Source organism: Dendronephthya gigantea, unplaced genomic scaffold, assembly GCF_004324835.1.
Source record: "Dendronephthya gigantea isolate DGI-Jeju-01 unplaced genomic scaffold, DenGig_1.0 000019F, whole genome shotgun sequence".
NCBI lineage: Eukaryota > Metazoa > Cnidaria > Anthozoa > Malacalcyonacea > Nephtheidae > Dendronephthya > Dendronephthya gigantea.
In genome coordinates, this window is record NW_021163029.1 from 2,350,989 (window position 1) to 2,377,735 (window position 26,747).

The window sequence follows — 26,747 nt, forward strand, 5'->3', positions numbered from 1 at the left end:
TTTGGTGAAGTATTCAATTTTAGTCAGTGTTGTTTGATGGCATGGTCGTTCATATTTTTATTATATGAAATCGCATTTATATTCTGAATTATTGTCATTATCTTCGTAAAATAATTTCATTTATAAGTTCTGTATTTCAAACTGAATAAAATGACAAGTTACTTTTTTCGCTGAACGAGAAGTTTGACTCCATTTTGATGAGGAAATTTTGGCTCCAATTAAGCATGCTCGGCTGCTTTTTTTAATTGCCATTTAAAGAAATCTTTTGTAATTTGCTTTGCGGAAGTTGTAACTTGAGGATGAGAATGTTTTTAAAACAGAACTGTTTACATTTTTCAAATAATCTTAAGTCTGACGTGTAGTCATTGGAACTCCTTGAAACCAGCACATTTGAGCAGATATGTCTCAAATATTGGCACTCTACACGAGATTTTGTGCAGAATTTCCAAAGAGAACAGTTAATTTCATCAATGTTTCTGGTGTTCTACTGATTCTAGCTACAATCTCACGACCAATTATTGCAGGTAGTTTATGAAGTCATTTAATATCGCGGAATACGTGGACAGCCTTACCATGTTTTTGTCTTTTTTGTTAGATGATCAACACCTTCAACATGGAAACAGGTAAAGCTTGAATATCCTTTCATCTTCCTTCCTCGCAAAGAAACCGAGTAATCCCTACCTTGTAGGATCGTTTATATTTGCCGAGATAGGTGAAATGAAATCATTCACTGCAGTTTTTATTGCATTGAATGAATGGTAATTCTGTTGTACTGCTGTTGTACTCATATTATACTGCTGTTGTACTCATGTTGCACTTCTGTTGTACTCATAATTTCATCACCGGATTATTTTACTGATGACTTTGAAGCTTTCTCACAAAGTAGCCGCGCATTTACTCTTTATAGAGGATTATGTTTCAGGGTGTTTTGATGAAAATGTTCATTTGTTTTAGGACGTGTATTCCTGCTGCAGCTGAGCCATTGCTCAACTCAAGTGGATGCTATCCTTTGATAAATTTCACTTGGCTTTTTTGTCAGAATCATGGAGTTTCGTTATCAGACTACATATACAAAACGCCTCTTAAACAAAGTCGGAGTATTGAATATGTCAATAATTTGCACAACCAATATCTTAGCCTTGGCGTGTCAAAGATCAGTAGATTTTTCAATGTTGACACAAGTGCGGTGATAAAGTGCTGGCATGCTTATGTGCCATGTATGTGTCGCATACATTTTCCGCTTTGTGAGGGAACAGAGAGCAAGTATAAGAAGCAAAAGCTTTGTCGCGAAACCTGGCTAAGCGTTACTCGTATATGTGGCAAAATAACGGATTTTGTCGCAAAAGTATCGGAAATTAAAAATCTGACTGCAATGTCAAAGCAGTTCATCTTTGGCGAGCTACAGCCTTACCGAAATGCTGGTGACTCCCCAGAATGCTGGTATAGGGATTTTGAAAATTCAACAGGTAATATGAGAATGAGAAAAAGATCGATGTTATACTGACAGCTTTCATTGTGTCTGAAAAATTTTTATAACCCTTTTTTTCATTTCAAGTTGCAACTCTAGCTCCAGAATGGACAACCAATGCAGGTAGGAACCGATTTCAAATCTGAGCTTTTTATGAAACCGACATAATCAAGATTTTGTACTCTTTTGTTCTGTAAGATGTTCCCAGTATGAACAAAATTTTGTGCATATGCTATGCAGCTGGGATTAAATAGCTATATTTCCACACAGACTGCCTGTATTTAAACGGAAGCAGTTACCATGGCAACATATCAGTAACAGGCTCAGGTATTCCTTGTCAGTCATGGACAGAACAATGTCCACATCGTCATACCATGAACACCACGTATCCAGAATTAAATAACGCTGAGAATTACTGTCGTAATCCTAAAAACTCAGGACAAAGACCTTGGTGTTTTACTACAGATAGGAACAAAAGATGGGAGTACTGTGATGTCCCTAAATGTACCCCAGGTATGATAATCATGAACAATCTTGAATTATCAAGAACTGAAGGAAATCCTGTCCCATTACCAAAGTAATGCATTACACGTCATCTTAACAGCGCTGCCCAAGGGGGGGGGGCAAAGGGGGTAATTTGCCTACCAGTGCTCCATCCTCCAAAATGTATTATTAATGTTCAGGAAATTATTGAAAAAAATCTCTATTCATAAACAAACTTCAATGTTTCACCATAGTTCATGGTGATTATGGCAACTGGTCATTGAGCAGTGCGTGTAATGTAACTTGTGGTGGAGGTTTTGAAACATGGACACGAGATTGCAACAATCCTGAGCCAAAGTTTGGTGGAAGAAACTGTAGTCATCTAGGAAAAGCTATTGAGTACAGATCATGTCAGCCAACACCCTGTCCTGGTAAGCTAGCTGCCACTCTAATAAATTCCTAAGAGAGTTTTTGAAATATGTGCAAAAGGCATTTCAATATTTCTTTACTCGTATTTCTAGTTAACGGTGGTTATACCAGCTGGAGTTTGAACGTCCCATGCAATGTTTCGTGCGGTGCAGGAGTGGAAATATGGCGACGTACTTGTCATAATCCAGAACCAAAATACGGAGGCAGTAACTGCAGTAAACTTGGGAAGTCATTCGATTTAAAGAATTGTACAAAAAAACCATGTCCAGGTACGGATTAAACGAACTATGTCTACAGTAACTTTCCTTCACTGAATAGTCTGTCTTTTGTTCCACAAATATAAGAAGGAAACCTAGATTTAACTCATTTTAAGAACTCTGTCAGTTCTATATTGAGATCTCTAAGGCTCTAACGATACGCTGATCGTTTGTCGTTCGATATCGCGTAATTATAAGGATCACAAAAGTGACACGACATTTTCGTTTTCAGTCGATGGAAACTATGGCAATTGGACAAAATTGTCGCCATGTAGTGTCTCGTGTGGTCAGGGTGTTGCAATCTGGGTACGAAACTGTGATAACCCCCCGGGAAAATTTGGTGGAAACTGCAGTAAGCAAGGAGCGGATCATGAAAATCGACTGTGCGCAAAAGGACCTTGCCAGGGTAAGATCGTACGTGTGGTGCTGAGTATCGTGTGATATCAAAGAGAGGTTGAATTATAATTATTTCTGCTTATCAATATATTCAAGTTGTCTCCTACACCAAGACGATCGTTTCCATCGTTGCTGCTACCTTTGTGATAGTCGTCGTCATCCTAAGCTATCTTTTCATTCGTCGCAAACGACGTGGAAAAAGAGGTGAGATTAAGGTGAAAATTACGCATAGTCTTCCTGTCAGTATTTTAATCATAATTCCTGGCGCGGTGATCCGATTCATGAATTTATGATTAACAGTTTGTGCATCGCGAAACCAAAAATTTTTGTGTAGCAATATCGTGTCTTCATTTCAATTCATGCACTATATAGGAATTCCGTTTTACGCCATTGTGAAATTCTCTTCTGAACAAATCCGTGGTCAGAATATGCATCAGCCTCAGGAAAACGGCGAACTACTCCCCTGTGTGCCTCTTGCTCCTTCTAATGAAAGGGCGGGTACGTCACAAGAGACTGGTACTGGTGTTGTTTATCAAAACTTGACAACTGATGGAGACCCGATTCCAGGCCACTCGCGTGGAGTTGTAAGCCACGAAGGAGATTACGTCAATACAGGACCTTCGCGAAGCTCATGGTATGATAGACTTCAGTTTTTGCGACCATTAGCTATTGATTGGCTACGAAATGCGCAGGGGGATGTTGACGAGGATGGCCACCATGTTTATGACGTCATACAAAGGGACAGACAGGTTTTTGTTCCGTACGACAAGTTGGGAAACACCCCGCAAGTTGACTCGGCCAGAAGAAGAATGGAAACGAGTGACTCAACTTATGATACAGCTGAAAGACCTCTAGTGGTTATTTAGCTCATGCAGTGTCTTGCGGAGAGTGCTGTGACGATATTGAAACGAGAATAGTTGGGACCTAGTTTTAAAAATCTAATAAAACTAACTACGTTAATTTAGCTTCAGGACTAACTCGAGAACATGATTGCTTTGAAAACATTTACTCTATATCTCCCCAGCTTAGCGATTTCACTGCGATTCCAAGTCACTTTGCTTGAGTTTATATTTGTGCCTTATAGTGAAGTAATATGTATTACCCGGCAATCACGTTTCAACATAGTCGTTCTTATTTTTGCTTCTGTTAATATCATTTGCATTTTAACTTAGCGAGATAACTAATGTTTTTTGTGAGCAATAACGTTGTATCATTCTGGAAGGAATTTTTCTGTCGCTCAATTACTCATGCTTGCCTGCCGTTAAAAAAAAGTTGATAGAAAGTTGTGCATTTCTGAACGAGAATTTACAAATTCAACTGTTTACAACAATGCGATAAATCACGGTTTCGCAGACCGCTGCATTTGCATGGCCAGATATGTCACCAAAGTCCACGAGAGTATATGCAAAATTTCCGACAAAAATCGTCAATTTCATGAATTCACAAATTCACCGAGACACTTAATTTTAGATTAAAATTAAAATAACTAAACACTTTCAGTCCATTACCATGGCAACAGCACGTATTCCATAGAACACGTTTTTTCTATTCACACGCAATTATAATGCTCATAATGAATAGCGATATTAAAAAATGTGGAATCAAGTCAAATAACTCGTGCATGTAATCCTCTTCGCGTAATTAATGCATATAAAAGGTAAAAAACATAGTTAATCCACTAGTATTGACATGGTGTGTGCACAAAAGCGGAGCTTCTCATCGCCGGCGTACGGCCAACCCACATTATATGGCAGAAGATCCTGAAGTCCAACATTTCTGTCTTTTCTTCCAACGTTAAAGTTTGACTGGTTGAGCTACTGTTTCACCAGCCTATATCGTTCGAGCAGCATCGATAAACTTAAGGAAGCCTCACCACCTGTGACACAGCTAGCTACGATCACAGCTCTACGATAGATAGCTACGGATGGATAGCTACGACAGACGAGCTCCAGGTATATGTCTACTTTACTTTGCTCTGTTGATTTTAATCTTCATATACTTTTACTTTGCTATTCTGAAACGAAAGCATGATTTTAATGGAGGGTACTTAATAAAGTGACACTGCAGAAATTATCATATTTTATAATTTGTATGGCTGAGTGCTTTGCTAAATCCACAGATGCATAGACATCAACCTCTTGAATTTTAAGTAATTCTTATTAAAATAAAAGTCCAGTTACAATGAAGTCCCCGTGGGAATTTAACGCAATTTATAAACGCTACCGTAAATACAAAAATTTAGACCTGTCACAGTGCTTATATAAGCAAAGCCACTAAAATGACATTCTTTCTCAGTTTCTACTCGGAGTGTACAGACAAGCGTGGTTATAATCTTGGGGGCTGGGAAAAGGAAGTAAATTGATTCTCTTTTTGGTAATTATTCTTTTTTTAATTTTTTATTTGAGTAATGAAAGCAAACTTTTTACTACAAAATTAAAAATCACCGAGCAAAATCCTCAAAATGGCAGAAGGAATAGCGTTAGCGGTTAGCGTGACAGCGTGCATGAGCATATATAAATAAAATCCGGTCGTCCAAACTCCAAATTGCAACAAAGCATTCACCGAAATTTTCCGCTTGATTTTCTTTTTACTTGTGGCCCGGGAAAAAAGTCAAACAAAACTCCTCATTAGATTGCAACGTCAGGCAGCCAGAAAAAGATTATTGTCTTTCGCGGATTAGCGACAGTACAGTTAGGGGCTGTTTACATGAGCCCGGTTACCCTCGAGATTCAACGAAGCGTGAGGGGACTTTGAGGTATTGAAATAAGTGTTTATGACACCAAACAAGCACATGCTATTGTTGTGGTGATTAATACGACTGCCAGGATCATGTTATCTGCTCATTTCAATACCTCAAAATCATCTCACGCCTCGTTGAATCTCGGGTAACCGGGCTCATGTAAACAGACCCTAACACCAAACAAGCACATGCTATTGTTGTGGGCAATGAAAAAATTTTACAGTGCTCTATTGATACCATGTGTGGCCTAAATAAAAAAAATTCACGCGAATTCATTTCATCATAATTCAAAGCTCGATATTATTATTCTCAGTAGATTATTCATTATGCGTGTTTACGGTCATAACTGTGCAGGAAATGTTATTACTATTCATCTTGCATTACTTCAGGAATCCCTCTAAAAACTAATTGCTGGAAGGGGGTTAACTAGGATTAGTTGTACGCTAAACAGGATAAGTGCCACTAAGCCCCAACTACCCCCTCCTAACCCCCTTACGACGCTACTGCTAGATGTTGGAAGGCATGTTTTTATCTTCTATATTCATACAACAAGAAAAGATTAAAACCCACGACGCATAAAGAATAAAACAGCAGGAAAATTCTGTGAATAACTATTGCTGCAGCTTTCCATTGTTTTTCATATTCTTCAGTCTCGTTGACGTTCTTGTGATTCTTGTCAGCGGGTTTCACTTCCAATTCGTGCCCATCCACTTCAATATTGTTATCAGCTCCCATTTCTTTGCCTTTCTGCCTGTTTGGAATTTTCGCAAGATCCTTAGAACTCACCCTCAGAATTTTAGCAATACCTCTCATACATTTACGAAACCAATTCGGCATTGGATAGGATAAATGTACGAGTCTCGTCGTCATAACTGCTGGAAATGAAACCATGGTTACCGATAGAAAAATACCAATACAATATATTTCAAGAACAGAGGCACTATCAGAGGTTTCTGGTAACACAGACGATATTATTATCGAATAAACGGAAATTGCAACAACGAGACTGATCAAAATCGCTATCTGTTCTTCGCTCTTTAAAGGCAGAATAAAACTAAAAAACGTCAATATTGAGATCACCGCCAACGGAAGTATTAATTGCAATCCGTAATACAGAGAACGTCGTTTAATCCTCAAAGTGAAGGTGACGTCCGGGTACGGTATGTTGTCCGGAAGATAGTATCTGAAATTGTGACTCAAAATCGCGCTTTTAACATCCCATTCCCCGTTTTGGATATAATCATTTAAGAGTACATTTTTCACGGAGTACCGTAATTACTCGAATAAACGCCTCCCTCGAATAAACGCCGCCCTCGAATTAACGCCGCAGGTACAAGCAAAAATATCATTAAACGCCGCCCTCAAATAAACGCCGCAACCTTTTCGTCATTGCGGCGTTTATTCGAAGTATTTATTTATAACCACGGTTCAATTTTCATATATAATGATATAAATAGAAAAGACACATAACTTTTATACTTAGTTTTTTTGGGGACTAATTGTATTGGTTGAATTGGCGTTTGAATTACACAATAAATTCAGAGTTGTTACGAGTTTGCAATAAACGCCTCCCTTGAATAAACGCCGCCCTCGAAGAAACGCCGCATGTTATTTGCTAAAAATTTAATAAACGCCGCGGCGTTTATTCGAATAATTACGGTATGACATATTGATTTTATATCCGGAATACGCCCAGGAACCTATTTTAACCTGACATGTTTGTTCGTCAAAGGGAAAGCGAGCGACATCTATTCGGCACTGACTGTTCAATGTTACTGGAGCATTCCAAGTACAATGACCATCTTCGGAGATAACCAATTTCGTCACTAAACGTTTGTAAAGAATTTCCATTTCATCTTCACGACTTCCCCTGCAACAACGGACAGTCATAAACTAATATAAATTAACTGAGAAGAATTTGTTGGGATTACCTTAAAGGTGATGAAAAGTCCGTAATGTTAACAATTCAGATTAACAATAGGAATTCCGATTAACAATAGGACCTGTTTCAAACGTCGAATTTTTCATGTGTCGAACTTAATGTTAATCAGTTAAGTCTTTGTTAAAGTTCATTGGATTCGGCATATGAAAAGTTCGGACGTCTGAAACGGGCCTTAGTCTATATAATACCAGATGCATCAGACTAAATGGGACTGAAATTCTATGGTCATTTTACTGATATCATAGTGCTCATTGTCGATGGAGATTCCAGCAGAATTCACCGGCACAAAAATTTCAGCAACATGCTCAAATTAAACATTATACATTTAATTTTGGGCAATTCGATCTAAGCGGTTCGATACTTACCGAGGGCGATCGACGAGCTCATAGTCGCAATAAGTCGCCGACCTTCTCTAAACTGTTCCCACTAAGCGGGTTTCCACTAGTGATAATTTTCGTGCGAAGCGACATTTTACTTTTGTTTCAAAGGTCACAACTGCAACCATCTGGAACAAATTGCTCAAATATACAAAAGAATAAAGTCGCTTCGCGCAAAAAATATCGCTCGTGGAAAATTGGCTTTAGAAGCATATAAATTGCGTTCAATTCGCAATCAACAATGAACTCAAAAAATAGTGCGTTTAATCAATTTATTTTTTGTCAAGCAAACCCTTTGATAGCCGAAGCCAATGCATATGATTAGTCTAGTTTCATTGTTAGTGCGACTTGTAAGAAAAAATTTTAGATTTTAATCTGTGCTAGCATTGAGCGCCGATCTCACATTATTCATCAAACTAGTTATTCAAGCATAATATTATCCAAAATGTTCACTCGGTTCTTCCCGACTGGTAGTTTAACACCATTTAACCACTGGCAGTCTAAATATGCGCCGGTCATAATTTAAACGCGAGAAATTTTTCGGCAATTTGTCAACACGGAGAAATATTTGGGCAGCTCGGCTTTGGTTCAACTCGAAGTAAAGACATACAAAACTTACTCATTGAAGATTGAAACATCAGGCAGCCAGAAAAAGTTATTATCAACATTAACACTCTTGATCCCTCCGTACTCCTTAGGATCCCATCTCAACCATGGATTATCCCATTGCAACCTGAGCCATACTACAAGACGAATTTCTTGATTTTTTTCGCTCTAATAACGAAAGACAGAAACGAAGATTTTGAAAGCAGGACGTTTCCGCAGATTTGAATTTAGTTTTTTTGCAGCTAAAAGTTTACGGAAAAGTCAAGACCGCTAATGGGAAACTCTAAAGGCTGTTTTCCACTCAGTACGCGTAGTTTATATACGCACGTGCGCGTACGGAATGCTTTAAATGCTTTTAAATCTTTATTACTTATATAATATCTTGGTAAACTAATGCATACTAAAATATGCAGAAAACTAAGTTCCTTCGATTTATTCACTTAGTTTTTTCAAAGGTAACATGTATAAGGATTTAGACTTTAACGTGCGTGTACGTGCGTATGAAAAACGCGTAAGTGGAAAACAGCTTTATAGTGATATAAAAACAGAGAAAGAGACTGGAACTAAATTTCAGCTATAAATTCATTTTTGACTTGCGGATATCGTGGAGTCATTGCTAACGGTCTTGCATTCTTTCAGTGCCATTAACTCGACCAACCTGCTTTGCGCGCTAAGTATTAAAAACTTGTTTATCTGGTTTGCCTACTAGCCAACAACTAATCGGCTATTTGTGCATTCAGTGAGTCATTTCATTGAGACCTTTGATTTGAGTCTGTCGGATCAAAAACGGCCGTTGGGCCTAATATCTCGTGCATGCATACTCTACTTTTCTATAGTCCTACATAATCAAGCTTAGCTAAAAATCAGGCAATTAATTTTGAGATGTTCTCTTTATAAGAAATATTTATTCAATGCAGAACTATTTGTGCCTCGTGAAAATGATTTCCATGCCCTACGGCCTTGTTTGGAAGATTACACTTCCGTTCGGCAGGTTATGTGGGAACGCGATCCCTTTCCTGACTCGTCCCCAGTCGCTTACCTAAGGCACGGTTAATGATGGGGCGCGCTGAATGTCAGATCCCTTTCCATTTTGATAAGAGTGACTGAAATCACTCTTGGTGACACAAGAACATGCAGTAGTGCGCAGTTATAAATGCGTGTATAGTATAACTTGATTGTCTTATACTTTTAAACTTGATTGTGTGACTTTAAACACGCCTGGAACAGTCATTGTTCTTGCAAGCTTTTACTGTCGCCTGTCACACTATAATGACTGTCTTTGATTTATTGATAACGATAGACATGGCCAAAAATCTCAGTTACAAAGTGAGCTTTGAACTGAAATCACTTTAGCCATATTTTATATTTTCAAAATTGGTTTTTCAAAACATGTTACCAAGTCTCTGCGGTATATGCATGCACACTAATATAATTTATACATTGAATTTATACAAATTACGTTAATTTATTCAAAAATCGCGAGAGTGTCAGATAGAAAATAGAAAATCCTCATATAGAAAATTTACTCCTTAGTTCGCCCTGAATATATCTATCATGCATAGTTCTTCATGGTTCCTTTTATCGCTATACTGCTTTTTGGTAAATGTATACAGCTCCTGCAAGAAATGTATCATTACCACACATTATCATTATCAGCTTACCACATCAGCAATCTGTCGCAATTTGATTCTCACTTCAACATTAACCGGTTTATTGACATTAGGAGCTGGGAGAATTTCCTTCCTGAGATCTGAATTATTTGTGAGAAATTCCAACAGACGATATTCAGTTTCGGCAAAATGCTCCTCAGTTGTTCCTAGTTAGAAAAAACCCCGAATTTAGAAGATGAAATTAGGTTAGCATTAGGTTAGCAGATTTTCACGTTCCACGATAAAAGTACAGCTAGTTTACAAAAAGTAATTACTCCTAGGATAAATCCGTGTGTGATAGAATTATATTTTATTACTACTTTAAAATTACTAAAAAGGCCTAGGCTTCACAACAATTGGGAAAGGTAAACATACAAATATAGTCAGTATATAATTGATCTCACCTCCTGAAACCAGTCTGGAACGCTGGCAAAAGAAAGCAAAGTAGAAAAAACACAGTAAGAATACTTGTAGAAAACTGTAATATGACATTGCCTCGCTACCTTTCCACCTAAATCTGAAATAAAAATTTTAAAAGCAAGGTATGTGAACAGTCTTAAGCTTTTATGGCTTAACCACAATAGAACTGGGAGTGACAATAATGCATAACGTGTTGGTAATTGTGTGCACATACAAGGACGTCATGCAAAGTTAAAGTCAACATTACAATGACAGTAAATTTGAGTTTCCTTGTTCCGCGAGTTCACTGAAAGATACTCTCAAATCCAAATTGCTTTTAAAAGTTCTCTTTGAATTCGTGTTTTTAGGTTCATTAGGTTACTCCATTTGCGGTTCTGGAAGCTTTAAATTCGAAATCAAAAATCGAAAATCGATACATTTTTAATTGTCTGATGAATTAGATTACACCTGCTGTTCTAAAACAAAATATTTAGTTTATTATGTATGCATGCAATCAAGCATTACACTGCAATTAGGGTTGGTTCTGAATGTGAAGGGTGAAAAATGATAAAACATCGGTCTCATAGGCTTAAAAAGTTCAACACCTAGCATACAGGCTTTCGAAAATGTATTTCATATTTCCATTGGTTAATTATGAAAATGAAAATTACACGATATAATAGATTTATTAAAGTAGAATTCCTCGATTTCCAGAAAGATATAAATCCTCAGATTTAACACATGTGGTTCGGTGTACGGCCCTGGTGTACACTGATTTAGTTGTCACCTACACATATTCCTAGTTGCGATATTTGGTCATTCGTGCTCATTTTTACGACAAGAATGACAGAATATCTCAAATCCCCCCCCCCGCATACTATGGGAACATGTGTATATACGTGACAATTGTCTCCAGTGACAAGGCGCCAGGCTTTAGTTGTAGTGGTGCCAGATGACTACACCTCAAAAAAAACAAAAAATTTGCTCCATCCATGAGGAATAAATATTTGGATTATGTATAAAAAGTACAATAATCTTGTCCCACACTTGAGGGTAGAGCGAATACACTGGGAACGACGTTGAAATTAGAATACCATATGGAAAAAAACGTGGCATGAAATAATGCTACAGAGATTGAAGTGCTGCAGCTTACATGCCTCAACGATAAAAGAGCCGGCACGCCAGCGTTCAGACTATCTTTGTGATACGTCATCACTTAAAGAGCCCTGGTTGGCTAAATTTTAAAAACTGTGGCTGGTGTATGACAAAGCCGTCTCAACAGGCTTTTAACACTTATAAATCGATGTTTTGAAATTTGACGAGCTTCATGATTATGCCCCATTGACTATGAGTTAATTATACTCTTGCTTTAAGGGTCTAAAAATATTGTAAAAATTCTTTCCCATTCTCCGGAATAAATTCGTTTTTTAATAATGTAATCTATATTTTTAAATTTTCTAAAATACCAAGAGATTCATAAGTTTCTCCGGTGTGTCTAAATGTTCAGCCGGACATATTGGATTTGACTTGTCCATGAATATAGCAAATTCGTGAAACGATTCCAAACAATCCCACTCAATTATTAAGGCTTCGCCTTTCTGATTATTATAGACAGTTCTAGAGTTTCCCTCTGATTGTTTCAGCTTTTGGTGGCCAGATTGTTCTGCATATATTGAATTTCGATCAGATTTCATACCATTTCTTTCTGAACCAAACGTATTTCTGTTGTTAAAAGATTTTGGGGTTTTATACGGCGGACTTTTTCCTTGATTTTGCTGGCCGTAGTGAGAAGGAAAACGCTTTTGACTACAATTTTTCCAATGGTTGATACTGTTGTTAAAACTTGGCGGTGATTGGTTAGGCCGGTGTATCGTCATTGTGATTGGTTCCATATTGCCAGTACAACTTTACTGTCTTTTTTAATTTAACGAAATTGTCCTTTTCCTTATATATACTTCCAAATAAATTTCCGTTATTCGTATCGACGCTAAACTTCAAGGTTATTTCCGCTTATCGTAGTAAATGTTACCAATTTATACGTTAAAAAATTGCCAATATACCATTTAAAGTGAAGAGCGGTTCTGCTGCTTCCTTCAGACAAGTGCTTCTAAAATTCGAAATGATGTGCCTTTTATTCACTGCAAATGTGGGAAGCATTTTAAATTTTACACCTGTCTTATGTTGAGCATAATATAATGAGCAAGAAAAGCCTTTTGAGCTCGTAAAAGCAAAACATCTGTCTGCTTTTGTCTTCCTAACGCATGCATGTTTCAAAACGACTTGACCTGGCAACACACAATTTGTAACTGACACGCGGTGGAAACGTTTAAGCATGGCCGTCTATATAATGTGGGCACACATACAAGCACATGATTTTGAAAGAATTCACTAACGTTTCATCAAGACGGGCATTACCATGCCGCGTGTACGCGTAGCTTAAGAATTTAATTATATGTATAGTTGAAATAGGTGTTTATATATACTCTGACATACATACATGCAGTATACCGCTTCTAAAGTGTACCGCGTGTCCGGAAACCTGTTTGTAAATGGGAGTTATTTTTTTAAACATGCTGTGCTGGTCTGTGCTCAAAAATACATTACGGAAATATTACTGTTCTCATTTGAGTTTTTGACGATCGACGTTTATTGAGGAAACCAAAGCTAGTTTGACTGTACACATATCATCAATGTCCATGTCAAGCTCTGCCAAAACCGAGTCTGTCCTATAACTGTTGATCCTAAAAGGTGTATAAAAGCTCATAATTTTACTATTGTTCGAACGAATTTCGCCAATACACCATTAAAACTAAAAACTGTGTATTACTCTCTTAGAGAGCTTTAAGAAAGCCCTATTTGCGAGTAAAGTTCATCGAATCATCACCGTTCACATTATTAGCTCGATTTGATGGCGACGTGAATTACTGAGTTTTCAGGTTTCAGATGTTTTTGAGACGGTAAAATATATTTCCTGATGATTTTTTAATCAACATGAAAGACTGTATCAGCTGCCACACAGACTTATCTAAGCATATAAAACATAAACAAAGCATTTTGGAAAAAGGTAATAACGGAGAAGGTTTGGAAGCGTGCTTTTTAAAAAGACCTTTTTCCAAACAATAACATAAAGAATATTTACTCGCGTGCTGGGGAGACAAAGCTTGTCTTTGTGTAAAGGTTAAATTAAATTTACATATGTTTAAATTGCGAAATGCCTCAAATATAAATGAGAACCCGTCTTTTATTGTCTTTCAAATTTACCAAAAGCAGAATTTGCTTCTATTAGGATATGTAACACACTTGTGCACTTACAAATTGTACGGCATGCATGGGGCGTGCGTGTTTCCTTGTTGGGTGCATAATATATGTATTGTTTTCGCCATTTGGTCAGACAATTAGGGAACAATGCCAATGAATATATAATATGTTTCATTTACAATCCTTGTATATTTTGTTAGAATACTGAATATTATTGACTGTGTGTCTGTAACGGTTGTTGAATTTGAAGAAACACTAAGAACAGGCATCCATCCATACATGCATGCATGGCCTCGTATATACAAGGAGTTTGCGACCAATCGCAATGCTGACCATCTCAGCAAATGATAGTCTTCAATTCAACAAGTTTTTATCAAAGTCTACTTGTTTGTGTGAATAAAAATATTGGTAAGGATTACCTCTCATGACAACGACAGTGTTCAGTGGAAAACTTTTAGGAATGACAAATTCAGAAGTTAAAGTCACATAGAGTTGTCCAATTATAAAACCACCGGCTTATGTATATTATATTCTTTCTGATCTTCACTCAATTAAGCGCGTCTTCACTTCAAGCACATTGTTTTGAGGCATAGCGTGTTTCATTGTTTTTCAAGCACTAAAATTTAGAGTAGAACTAATAGCTTAAACAAAAAATAAAGCTTTTTGTCCATTCCAGGTCGCTATAGGTATACCGGCCGAATATGATATAATTATATGGAAATCACACAAATTTTATCGAACGGAATTTTTACCGTATCGTGTATGGCTTGGCTGTAGATATTTAAGCAAGGAATTATAAGTTTTCATAACGAATATCACACGATAAAAAAACAACCGTCTGAAGTTGGCATCGTATAAAGGCAACGTATATATACCGGCTGGAGGAATTCCGATTTCTCTATCGTTCAAAGAAGTCTCAAAAACTCTATCAGGAAAAATTATTGGTATAATAATTCAATGTCTAAAATCCGTCGATATTATCCTTAATCTAATCCTGCAGTGTTGGTAGTCGAGTGAGGGTTATGGTCTGGTTTAGGTGCTCTGACTGACACAAAGATTTAAAAAGATTCCTATCAACTCAAGATTCTTCAATTTCTTTATGTTCACGTGTTTGCGACGCTCTGAATACATTACTGGATCAATACGAAATCATTCGCGCAAACTGGTCTTGCTGTAGTCAGTGCCCGTTTATACTTCATGCATTTATTTAGAATATATTTAATTCAAATACAACATATAGCATTACTCTGAAGCCATTTGAAATGCAGTGTGTATACTTTATTTCCGTTTAATGAAAAAGGGAAATAAATTTGACGCGGACAGTATACAAAGAAAACAGCTGACTTAGGGCGAAAATTTTAATTTTCACCAGATTCATGTTTTCCCATATTATTGAATAAAGCTTTCTGCGTAATCTATCGCATCTAAATTCATATCAGTCTGCGGAAAATCGTACTGGGAAGATTAGCTTTAGTGTCCTTGTTAAAGGACAGCTGAGAAATATATATGTCTGTATCAGATAAACCTTTATATTATTGATGACGACATGCTATAAGCTTTCTCGCGGATTATATATTGTTGAATTATGTATTTTTTTAATAATGGTAAGTGCACTGAGTGGAGTTCAATTTGGTGTGAAATCAAACGCGTGATTACAAAATCACACGACCGCGAAGCGGGAGTGCGATTTGTAATCACAAGTTTGATTTCACACCAAAATTGCACGACACAAAGTGCAATTTCCATTTTATTACATTCCTTTTGAAATCATACAAAAATTTAACAAATTCAAAACGATTTATTAGCTGAAAAACCGTAAACGGTGTAAAATGTGAGTAATTTTCATCTTGTCAAGGAATTTTGCGGAGCATTTAAAAATTCAAAATAATAAAATTTTGTGCCATTTTCAATTTTCCCATGTAATTTGATTGGATAGCTAAACTGAAATACTAAATCTGATTGGTTATTGTGGTGCAGAGCTTCCATCGTATTGGCTTATAAATGATGTGATTAATGCTCAAAAATAGTGCGCTTTGGGAATTAATCGCACTATTTTTAACCAATCAGATTGCAAGAAACAATTGAATATGATTATTTCATAGGATTTCAAAATGAATATAATAAATAGCTTAATCAGTTCTTAATCTCAACAGATTAAGGGGCCGTACAGATCATGAACCGCGTGCACGCGTTCATTTATAATATGGATGAAACGATGCTATAAAGAAGATCTATATAATAAAAAGCTATTAAAAAAAGGCTCATAAACGCTAATTCTTTGTTTTGGTGTAAGCCACTCTGCACTGCTGCGATTTTCAAAACTTTACAAAATAAGACTCTATTAACCTAATAATTTATCCGTCAACTCACGTGAATTCATGCATAAAGCTGACCGATGCATGTGTATAGTGACGAATGACGAATCGATGACATGAGTGTCGTTTTCGAGCGTTTTCAAAATCTATACAATTGTTTTGACGCCCTGTCCACGCGATCCAAGGAAAAATATGCTTAATATGCAACTGAAATGAAAAAAAGAAAAAGTTGTTTTGTGCACATATAGTCATGCATGTAGAGACTGCGTATGTTAAAAACTCTTCAGCGCTGCAAGATTTGATTAGTTAACTTTTATGCGACAGCATTTTATGATAATTCTTATAAGTTATAATACTCATGCAGTTAAGAAGCGTTGAAAGATTCGTAAGATTTGTTAAAGTAGAATACTCGATGCTATATAATAAGACTAGCTATATATACTAGGAAAAGTATGTATTCCTTATTTTTAATACTAATAGGATTTTTATAGGACAACGAATTAAAAAATGACAGTCTATTAAAAGGAGTAGCTAGATCTCATGTCTTAAATATATAAGAGGATAGGGATTCCCGTTAAGACAATTAATAATTCATCGAACTCTTTAATTCAGGAAGAAACCTAATTTAAAATATAAACTATGTAATTATAGAGTAATACAAATATATCATAATAATTAATAGTCTATAAACTTTTTGGCAAAGCATAAATCCCACAAAAAGTCTGACATGCAGTGATGCAGGTGATTTAACTTCAGATATCTGGTATACATAACTATTGGTTTTCGTCAGTTCAATGGCTATGTTGCTCAGTTCAAGTCGTTCATAACTTCGCATGCATGCAGTGTTCTTCAATTTCATAGCCGTCGGTTAGGTCCATATAATTATTATATACATACGCTACTTGTGCGAGCCCAAAATGCTTTCATCATGAGACATCCTTGCTTGTTTTTCAAGCAGTTTACCATGCATGATATATCGTTCTACCCTACCGCAGTTCTGACTTGAAGTAAGATCTCGAATTGATTATGGAAGAGGGAACCCGAATATGGACTGAGTAACTCTATAATCTATTCTTATTATTGATGGTGTGATAAAACTTAAACTAAAAAATATAGCTTATATTTGTATCCATATGTCGACGGAATGCATGCATGTTGCTCGCGTTATAGGCCACACCACACTATATAATTCACACCACACTATATAACGCCTGGGGCCGGTTGTACAAAAGCCAGATAGCGCTATCCACCGGATAGTGATTTTTCAATCGCTTTAAAATCGCCCGTTGTTTGCTATAACTTAGATTAAATCTTAGTATTCCTAAATCGAGGATCCTCCTTAATAATTGTTGGTTTCAAAGAAGAAATTTTCTCGCTTTTCGAGCACTTTTAGAACGGTGAAAAAAAACACTACCCGGTGGATAACGCTATCCGGCCTTCGTACAACTGGCTCCTGTATTCTAAAAGCATGTGCACATGCACTCAAACTGATGCATGCCGGCATTGAGTGGGAGATTCCAATCTTCTCACAACGTTTCCATTATGGTAATTTCAGTCGAATAAGAGCTTGATTTTTCGTGTTTTACTTTAGATCTTTCCATTGATGAAAACATATTCTCGTTGTCAAGTTATAGAAAAATTTCTATGTCACACTCAATGAGTGTGCATGAGCGAGCTTTTTGAATACAGGCCAATTATAAAGTCTCATGCACTTTATCATCGCTTCTGGGGATGCAAACGAGAGGCTAACTTTAAAATGGTCTTGCATGTAGAACTCCTCCTTACCTTAACATCCATATAACTTTATCTACGCGTTAGTATGAATCAAATATTATAGAAAATCGCCAGTAAAATCGAGTAAATATCGTAGCAGTAAAAATAGCTATATATAGTGAACTCCCTCTTAATTTGGTAAATATATAAATTGATTCAGTCAGACTTCCAGTAAAACTCCCTGGGAAATCCACAAATGAAGGTCTATTATTCAAGGTTTTATTCAAAAAAGTTTCCAAATATAGATATGTAATACTTTTGTAAAGTTAAACGGTATAAAACCGCATTCTTCGTATGAAGCCATAAATATATAAAAATGCATTTTGCCCAATGAGCGTCTCTATGATATATGGTTGTAATCGCTATTCTAGTCCTAAAGCCCCCTAAATGCATGATAATACACCGCGCAACTGTTTTACGCGCATTAAAAGATCTCTGAAATTGCAATGTAACCTCTTTGGAGATTTTCATTTATAATCATTTTCTTTTTTAATGATTCAATATATTCACACAGACTTTAAAAGAAAACCTCCAACTCTCTAAGTGAAGAAACATTGTTTTCACAGGTCCTTGTAGTAAGCTCCGTTTACACCACACTGAATTTATTGGCACGGTGCGGTTAAAATAGGTACCTGGTTGTTCTTAGTTGGCTTCCTTCTTAGGAAGGGCTAATGTCTTCCACTTCAAGCATCTGAAATGCATAGATGTGACAGGAATATTGAAAATACTTATTTCATCAGTAGTATATCTCGAATTTGCAGGTCTGCTAATTTCACCATCCCATTTTATCCGTACCCGACCCTTGTTTTGATAATCCGAGCACTAATAAAATCGAGTACGGCCGGTATCCATGCATCATAGCCGCGCCGTGCCAATAAATTGAGTGTAGTGTAAACGGGGCTGTAATGCGTTCGTGATCTCGTTTCGGTAATTCTAGACCTGCGTGTTTTAAACGCCGCATTTTCCATGTATTATAATACATATAAAACTATTATTCTTTTTCTTTTCGATGAAATGCCAAGCGGAAGCATAGGCAGCCCAATTTAAACGCGAGAAATTTTTCTGTCAACATAGTGTACTATATGTATAACTACGTTGAGAAATTGCCAAAAAATATCTCGCTTTTAAATTGTCACCCAGTTTTGGACTGACGACTGTTGCAGAAGTTATAATAATTGAAAAAAAATCGTCTTCGTTTTCCTTTATTGACCTGTATGTAATTTGGGAGGAAGATTTGCATTTTTATTCACATTGGATTCGAAGCACGCTGTATTTGGTTAGACGACTCTTATTCATTTTGCCAACAAAACCGACGGCATTGTCGTGACATGAGAACTATTCGTGATCGCTTGTTTGGGTTTCCATCTCCAGGCTAACCTTGTACATTTGGAATATTCACAAACATTTAGGATACCTCAGTTACCCTACCAGTCACCGCTGTACCCGGTACAATCCGAGCCTGCGTCATCATCATGTAGATTCCGTCTTCGCCTCGAACCTTTATTCATCGACATAACGGAGCCTGCCGATCCCCGTCTTGTCTTTTTCTGTTTTTTTTCTTTCCTAAATTTAGCCTTGCGTTGTTGGTAGTTCTTCCAGTAGCGGAATATGACAATCCCTGCGGCTTTTTCTTGTGCCGTAAGCTTTCTTAATTTCTTTTCCCGTGAAGCAGCATTTGTTATTGGCTGCCCTCCGTTCAGTTGTCTGTTTGAAAGCGCGCGCCTCGGGGATCGCGTGGAGTCTGGCTCTAAGGATAACCTTCTTTGCCTGTTTTCAAAAGCTAAATTTCCGCTGCCATGTGTTGGACTGTTAAGTGAGACTTTAGATTTTCTATCGCCGCCATTCTGCCCGCCTTCAGCAAGCTTTTTCTCAATTCTCATCAAGCGTTTCTCAACTAAGTCGACTTTCATCAACAATTTGTCCTGGCATCTTATAAAGTTTAGCATATCTTCTTTCATAACGTCGAAATCAGACTTAGGTCCTCCAGCAGATTTTCCGAAACGATCATTGATAACAAGTCTTAACTCTACCATTTCATCCTTTAGCTGCTGCGTAATACGACCAGCAGCGTTATCTGCAGTTTCCTCGTAGTATAGTGCTTCGGGGCTACATTCATTCTCGATAAACTCGCGATATGCTTTCTTAGTCTTTTTTCGCAGCGACTTCTCAATTGATATAATCGTTTGCCCACGCTGCATAACTGCTGTTGCAATAGCATTCTCGTAAACACGTTGAAATGTATCAGAAAGAAGCGCAATTAATAAATTTAAAATTACAACAGAGGCGAATGCCACGTAAGAACTGCACAAAATCCTCGCCATTGTAGGATCGGCATCATAAAGGTCTTTGAAGTTGTAATCGTCAACGACCGTCATTCGGAATATGTAGACGAGCAAGTCGAAGACTTCCGAGTAACCTGAGACGGGATTCGGCGAGTTTTTCCCGAACAAAATCCAGAAGGCCGCCGCATAGGGAATGTAAAACACCACGTACAGAAAACCCCATTTCACTATGTTGTCTATGACGTGGCCCAACATTTGGACGAACGGTCCAGGCCCTTTGAAAGCGCGCACGTATTTCAGTATACGTAACCACAACAAGATAAGGAGAAACGCAAGAATGCGCATGTGCACTAAGTACGTGATTTTCGTGCGGAGGAAGAAGTTTACGAGATGCGAGATGATCGCAGTCACAATAAACGTACAGCACACCCATTCTAAATAGTTCCAGGAATCTTGGAAATGCAAAGCGTTCGCATCCTTTATCATTTTAATCTCACATTCGAGATACCTCGCTTCCTCGGGCCAACGCGGATGACAGAATTCCAGATCTCTTTCTAAATCTCTAATCTTCCAAGCTTTCCAGCTCGTGTGTTCCTTACGGTTTATAAAAGTGTTCACGATCTGCACTCGTATCTCGTTGATAGTTAACAAAATGACTAGAATCTCGACGAACAAACGCCACCAATTGCTTGAAAGTGGCGTGTAATGTTTCGAGACATCCAACGGTTGTGTGACCGCTAAAAGGGTCCATAAAATAGCAAAGATAATGTTGACAATAAGACTCATCCATGCACCGGTTTTACCGAACTTCTCCCATTTAACATTAATTAATCGTTGAAAAACTGGATGCATAATCAGTTCAAACTGGTTGTGTTGGACTGCTTCAACCAAAGGAGCCTTCGCACAACTTTCTGGAATTTGGTCCAAATGCATACACTCTAAATAGTTTAGGTAAAAGTACTGTTTTCGATTCGTAAAGTCTTTGCTGTGCATTTGCTCCATAGCTTCCAACGCGACATGCGGCATTTTACGTATCAGGAGAGACAGGACTACCGATCCAGATTTGTCGTGGACAAAAGCTGGAACTCCCCGTTCTATCAGGAGCTTTGCTGTTTTGGAACGGTTCAGCTCGGCAGCAACCTAAAAAGATAAATACATTAGAATTGCAGAAGTTGTAAAAAAAACTTACAGGAAGTTTCAACTCGTCATTGGGCGTGTTCGTTTCAATATTGTCCCATTCAGTCTCTCATGCAGCTGTCCTGTCAAAGGACCATTGTCATAATGCCAAGGGGAAGGAGGTTTCACCGTATTCAAAAATTGCGTATAACTTTCAAGGGATAGAAAGAGAAGCAAATGTTTTTGTTCAGAGAAATTTATCACAGTGACACCATAATTTAAAGATAATTACTATTCTCGTCTTATAGTAATGGGGTACGACGCAAAAACGGGCTGAGCAGTGTGCTGGCAAAGTTAGCATTCGTGTTCCAATTAACCGACTTCATCGACCAATGGTCTGATACATCTCAATCTACTTAATAGACCTTATGCATAATGACGTAACAAGCCGTGACACCTGCAGGGAATTCTGGTCTTAGTATAGTCACGGCGGGAAATTTTGAAGTTTGAATTTTTCGCCGTGACTACTAAAACCAGAATTGCCTGATACGGCTTGATACGTTATTTTGCATAAGGTCTTTTATCTTGTATATAGCGCTTAACATCGTTAAGATGAAGGTGAAAAAATATAATCACTAGTGTGTAGCTATAGCCAGACGATTTAGTTCCGATGTTCAAATTTTAGGTTCATTCCTTTAAAAATTGATTGTTATCAGGGCATTGAACACCAAAATATTAGCAAGGCTGCACTACATATATATCGTCAGGCTAGTCACAATATACAACTTGGTGCATAGTAAACAGTTGATATAGTAACTATACCAATTTGTCGGTAATGTCTTTGGATAAAATCAATTAAGGACGCTGGAAGGGAGGGGGCAGCTGTGAATTGCCCCCTCTAGCATTTTGGTAACGACAATTTAAAAAAAAGGAAAGAATTCATTGGCCTGTCACTATCACTGGAAAATTAACTATACCAGTTTCATGCAGGAGTTAGTATTTTCTGTTTGTACATAAAATAACGGAAAATGTAAGTTGAAACTATTACATGTACTGTTAAATGGCTGCATTTTTCCACCTAAGTGCCGATGTGTTCGAATTGCCCCACCCACTCCTCCCTCCCATTATTTTGACGCCGCTGTTTATAAATTTAACTTTATTAAATTTGCATATAATTGTATAAAAATTGTGCATTTGTTATTTTCGTGAGAACAAAGTCTGCATTTGAGCGACTTACCTGAAGAGGTGTTCTGCCTTTATAATCTTTGCAGGTGGTGTCCGCGCCAAAATTGATTAATACTTGTAATGCAATGACTGCATCGTTCTTGGCGGCAAAGTGAATGGGTTGTTGTTTCTCGCCACGAGTCGTCAATTTTATGTCCGCCCCTTTAGTCAGAAGAAACTCAACCATTTCGCCGTAGTTTGCTGCGGCCGCAACGTGTAAAGGCGCTCGACCAAACTTGTCTACCTGGTTGATATCCGCTCCTGAAAAAAATAAAAAGAACTTGTTGTTTATAATTTTGTACTTGAATTTGGGACGTGGCAATGCCAGTGAACTCTATAGAGACAGTGAAATGAGTAGTTTAAATGCACGATTTCTAGAAACGAATCAATTTTAAGAAACTATAAACATCATTACGTCAATGTTTATGTTGCCAAAAACAAAAGCAAAACATCAGTCATTTTCCACTTGGGATCAGTTATAATTCACTAATTATCAAGTTATTCATCTTCTCTTTTCACATATCAGAGAGGAAAACTTGATATGCCTTATCAGTTATCATTCCCCGGTTTGATACACGTTTTTTGAACCAAAACAGGTCAAAACAGAGCTTGAAGACAGTGTGGATGAATAAATGCTTCATGCATTTTCATTCCTACCTTGACTTAATAAGAACTGAGCAACATCAGTGTGCCAACTTCTGGCAACCTCATGAAATATCGTCTGACCATGTTTATCACTACTTTTCACCGATGCGCCATTTTGAAGCAAACTTTCAACAAATGAGAAATCCATAGTGTCGTTGATGTGATTCGAGTGAGCCAATGTCGCGAAATAGTGAATAAGAGCATGGTTACGAACCTGAAATTATTTAATACAACTTGTCAGATTTAGCAACTGAAACTCGCTCGAGCTAGACCACACAGCTCATGCAACTGGCGCTCACATCGTATTCGCTATTCGCTATTCGCCAGCCCGAACATTTCATCTACCGAATCTAATGTTAATGTATGAAAAGTCCTTGTTTAAGGTGGCTCGATGGGATTAAATCACAGGAAAGTATGAATTTTTCCTCTAAAACGTTTGACAGTGCATGTAGATTTTTCCTTGATCATTTACGTTTATTGATAAATCTGGTGATAATGGCGATTAAGAAAAAGTTGGACAGTTCTAATGTTTGTGTTTCTAGATCTGGAAAAATTACATTTCCTAAAATTTGAACATATTATGCAAGATCGATTTTCGGAACCTATACTCAGTACACAGATTCCTCCCCACTGGTGACCAGTATAGTGACTAAAGCTTTTGAGTAATTAAGAGTTAGCACTAGGGCTTTGCAATGAGGTAAAGTGAACTTAATGAAGGACAACTCCACACTAGCTGTTAATTTTAATGATTCCTATTGAACCATCTGCATTTGATTTAGCACATGAAAAGTTTTACGTCTAAAACAGCCTTAGATTTTAGACCAAAAATATCGGTTCAGCTCGGGAAAAAACATTGCAATTCCGTGCGAAACAGGTGCTCTAAAAACCAACAAACTAATTTACTTGCTCTATTTGAAGCTCAAGGAGATCCGAATTAAACAATGGTTGAATAACTAGACTAAATAATCAATAATGATAATTGTTGCCCGCAAGATGGCATCTGATGTTATTTCTGTTAAGGCATATAGACGTTTTTATCCTATGGCTAAATGTATTAAAATATATTAATCGTGAAATATTTGTTTCGTAGCTGAGAAAACAAAGTGATCTATCTCGTTCTATAGCTTCTTGGTCTGTACAAAAACTGCTGTTGGTGGTAAACGCAAATAATTTCCTCTTGGCCAGTGTTACTGTTGGCCAGTGGCCTTACCTTCTTTTTATCACCAGCAGATGGCCCCGACGTTCGATCGCGAAATCTCGGCACAACCTTTCTGCTCGATTCATCTTCGTCTAGTTCGCCTTCTAGGACCGCATGTGTCGCCGCACTCGTAACCTTCGTTGACCCAGGTAACTCCGTCAGGAATAGTTCTTGATATTCTTTTAATTCGTGTGTCATTTTTCGCTTGGCGCTGAATTGCTGCCATGCTGAAGTACATTTCTTTAACAGTTCGAATGTAGGGTTCGCTTTGATGTCCAATGTGTCGTCAACTTCGGATTCATCCGAGTCCCCCATGGCGTCGATAGGAGTTTTTTTTACTCAGTTTAAAAGCTTGTTAATCTAAAAAGAGGAAAACATTTCTCTTATAATTCTAAGAAAAGAAAACCGCCTGAGAAAATTCAACAGTCACAAAATTTTGTCGTCGCTCTTGCCTAAACAGGATAGTCCAAAATACTATATTTATATACCCTCTTCGGTTGAATTCGAACTTTTGTTTCAATTTAAACGCCGGATTACAGTATGCTAAAATGATTACTAGATGCGTTTTTCAAAATCGAGCAACTGTGAGTTCACAGAAACGTGGTCGTGGAAATTTTGATTGGCAATTTCTCATAGAATTCCTTGTATATATAGGATTTCCCTAAAAAGTACTCACTTCAAGTCTTCAAGTGAGTACTTTTTAGGGAAACCCTATATATACAAGGAATTCTATGAGAAATTGCCAATCAAAATTTCCACGCTTGCATTTCAACCGTTCGCATTGAGATTTTCAAAATTTTTCAATATGATGTTGGAATCGGTTTCATTGTAAATTGTAACTTTTCTTAATTGTAAGATCAGATCCAATTAAATTAATCCATTATCAGTTTTTACCAAATTTTGACCGCGACGCAAGTCATGACATTTATGAATTCCCAACTAGTGTATGATAGTTACTTGTGAAAACATATATGTGCATTTGCACTTCATTTTTACTATTTCAGAGCAGAGAGATACAGTAGCTTATCTTTTTTATTGTGGTATATGAGTTCAGATTAGGTTGGTAAATGTAGTTTTATAATTAGCTATAATTTATATGGCATAATTGCCATGATTATATGGAATGCTATAGTGTAGCAAATATTTGCACGAATAAGGTGGCGTTGTTTGTAAGAAAAGTACACAAACTTATAACAAATATTGTGTATTTATGCTTGTCTATATTCCCTCAGTTAAAAATATAATGTAGCAAATTTTAGCGAGAGCATTAAAGCGGCATAAAACTTCATTCATTTGATCGGGAAATGATGAGAAAGAAACTGTAACGTCTTATAAGACAATTGCTTCACTTTCGCCAACATATCGTGCGTAATTTTGTTTGAGTTTGTTATGTTGAAATGTCATCATAACAAGAAACGTCTTGACAATGTCATGCAATGACTGTTTGCTTATTATTATACTGATATATACAGATATATTTGTACCACACAGATTTTATATTTTCAGTTCCATAACATCATAGTTATAGACAATTCATTTAAGTTTGTTAGAAGTCAAGTAAGAACAAGTATGATTTTGTCATATTCTAATGCTAATGTTAAGTGTTATGCATAAAAGACAGCCACTATTATAGGGCTAAAACGATAAATTCAGCAGGTAGCCGCATCTATCAGACAGCCATACCTTAAGTTTCTTCTCATTCAAATCATTTAAACCGAGAAAGTACGTAAGAATTATAACGAATTTATACCAGATCTAATCTTCAACCGATTACAATTCGTCACGTTGGACAAAAAGACATAGAGCGATATAGTTAAGAGAATTTAACAATTGACGCTGTTTAAACTCGTCGAATAAACAAGGCCAAATTTAGAACGGTTTATACTTACCTTACCTAACTGATGGCCAAAAGAAACTTGAATTTATCACATGTGATGTAAAATGCTTTTCCATTTGAATATTCGACTTTTTAGGGCTCCATTTGCGTCTTTTTTGCCACATAATCCATCAAAATAAGGGCCAAATAAATCCACAAGTCTGTTTCAATTTAAAGTTTGCGGTTTCAGCATAGCGCGCTGGGCGAGCTCGCTCGCACCTGTCGTCATAAATAATTATTATGGATTTAATGTAATCTTGTTTGGTGGCTATAAGGAATTGTTTAGAAAAGATATCGATGAAACAGCCAATGGC

General features: G+C 37.1%; 4 protein-coding genes across 5 annotated transcripts; 2 read left to right on the forward strand and 2 right to left on the reverse strand.

The window, feature by feature from the left end:
* Positions 1-370: 370 nt before the first annotated feature.
* On the forward strand, positions 371-1,681 carry LOC114521061. Its single transcript, XM_028541447.1, has 5 exons — positions 371-524; positions 596-623; positions 955-1,466; positions 1,556-1,591; positions 1,677-1,681. Exons 1-5 carry the CDS (start codon positions 401-403, stop codon positions 1,679-1,681), a joined length of 705 nt encoding a protein of 234 aa, XP_028397248.1. The 5' UTR covers positions 371-400.
* On the forward strand, positions 1,560-4,049 carry LOC114521159. Its single transcript, XM_028541577.1, has 7 exons — positions 1,560-1,591; positions 1,739-1,981; positions 2,206-2,382; positions 2,473-2,649; positions 2,870-3,043; positions 3,130-3,237; positions 3,406-4,049. The coding sequence occupies exons 2-7, from the start codon at positions 1,843-1,845 to the stop codon at positions 3,897-3,899; spliced, it is 1,269 nt and encodes a 422-aa protein (XP_028397378.1). The 5' UTR covers positions 1,560-1,591; positions 1,739-1,842; the 3' UTR covers positions 3,900-4,049.
* Positions 4,050-6,301: 2,252 nt separating this feature from the next.
* LOC114521062 (neuronal acetylcholine receptor subunit beta-3-like) lies at positions 6,302-11,959 on the reverse strand. Its single transcript, XM_028541449.1, has 5 exons — positions 11,900-11,959; positions 8,712-8,866; positions 7,432-7,643; positions 7,325-7,388; positions 6,302-6,980 (listed from the first exon to the last, which is right to left on the reverse strand). The coding sequence occupies exons 1-5, from the start codon at positions 11,957-11,959 to the stop codon at positions 6,302-6,304; spliced, it is 1,170 nt and encodes a 389-aa protein (XP_028397250.1).
* A 6,371-nt stretch (positions 11,960-18,330) lies between these two features.
* LOC114521170 (transient receptor potential cation channel subfamily V member 3-like) lies at positions 18,331-26,611 on the reverse strand. 2 transcript variants are annotated; one of them, XM_028541585.1, is made up of 5 exons: positions 26,452-26,611; positions 24,570-24,917; positions 23,372-23,573; positions 22,728-22,975; positions 18,331-21,514 (listed from the first exon to the last, which is right to left on the reverse strand). In XM_028541585.1, exons 2-5 carry the CDS (start codon positions 24,870-24,872, stop codon positions 19,517-19,519), a joined length of 2,751 nt encoding a protein of 916 aa, XP_028397386.1. In that variant the 5' UTR covers positions 24,873-24,917; positions 26,452-26,611; the 3' UTR covers positions 18,331-19,516. The 2 variants fall into 2 exon arrangements, with proteins under 2 accessions (XP_028397386.1, XP_028397385.1); XM_028541584.1 differs by having other exon boundaries at positions 26,447-26,611.
* Positions 26,612-26,747: the final 136 nt, after the last annotated feature.

Coding starts and splice junctions, on each gene's coding strand:
- LOC114521159 (XM_028541577.1), top strand. CDS start 1,843: ATGAACACCACGTATCCAGAATTAAATAACGCTGAGAATTACTGTCGT. Junction 1,982..2,205: donor TGTCCCTAAATGTACCCCAG/GTATGATAATCA, acceptor GTTTCACCATAG/TTCATGGTGATTATGGCAAC. Junction 3,238..3,405: donor CAAACGACGTGGAAAAAGAG/GTGAGATTAAGG, acceptor TGCACTATATAG/GAATTCCGTTTTACGCCATT.
- LOC114521170 (XM_028541585.1), bottom strand. CDS start 24,872: ATGGGGGACTCGGATGAATCCGAAGTTGACGACACATTGGACATCAAA. Junction 23,574..24,569: donor CTGCTGGTGATAAAAAGAAG/GTAAGGCCACTG, acceptor AAATAATTTCAG/GTTCGTAACCATGCTCTTAT. Junction 21,515..22,727: donor AAGGCAGAACACCTCTTCAG/GTAAGTCGCTCA, acceptor TTATCTTTTTAG/GTTGCTGCCGAGCTGAACCG.
- LOC114521061 (XM_028541447.1), top strand. CDS start 401: ATGTCTCAAATATTGGCACTCTACACGAGATTTTGTGCAGAATTTCCA. Junction 624..954: donor CACCTTCAACATGGAAACAG/GTAAAGCTTGAA, acceptor CATTTGTTTTAG/GACGTGTATTCCTGCTGCAG. Junction 1,467..1,555: donor GGATTTTGAAAATTCAACAG/GTAATATGAGAA, acceptor TTTCATTTCAAG/TTGCAACTCTAGCTCCAGAA.
- LOC114521062 (XM_028541449.1), bottom strand. CDS start 11,959: ATGACGTATCACAAAGATAGTCTGAACGCTGGCGTGCCGGCTCTTTTA. Junction 7,389..7,431: donor TAAAATCAATATGTCATACC/GTAATTATTCGA, acceptor TTAAATTTTTAG/CAAATAACATGCGGCGTTTC. Junction 6,981..7,324: donor GAGGCGTTTATTGCAAACTC/GTAACAACTCTG, acceptor GGATGTTAAAAG/CGCGATTTTGAGTCACAATT.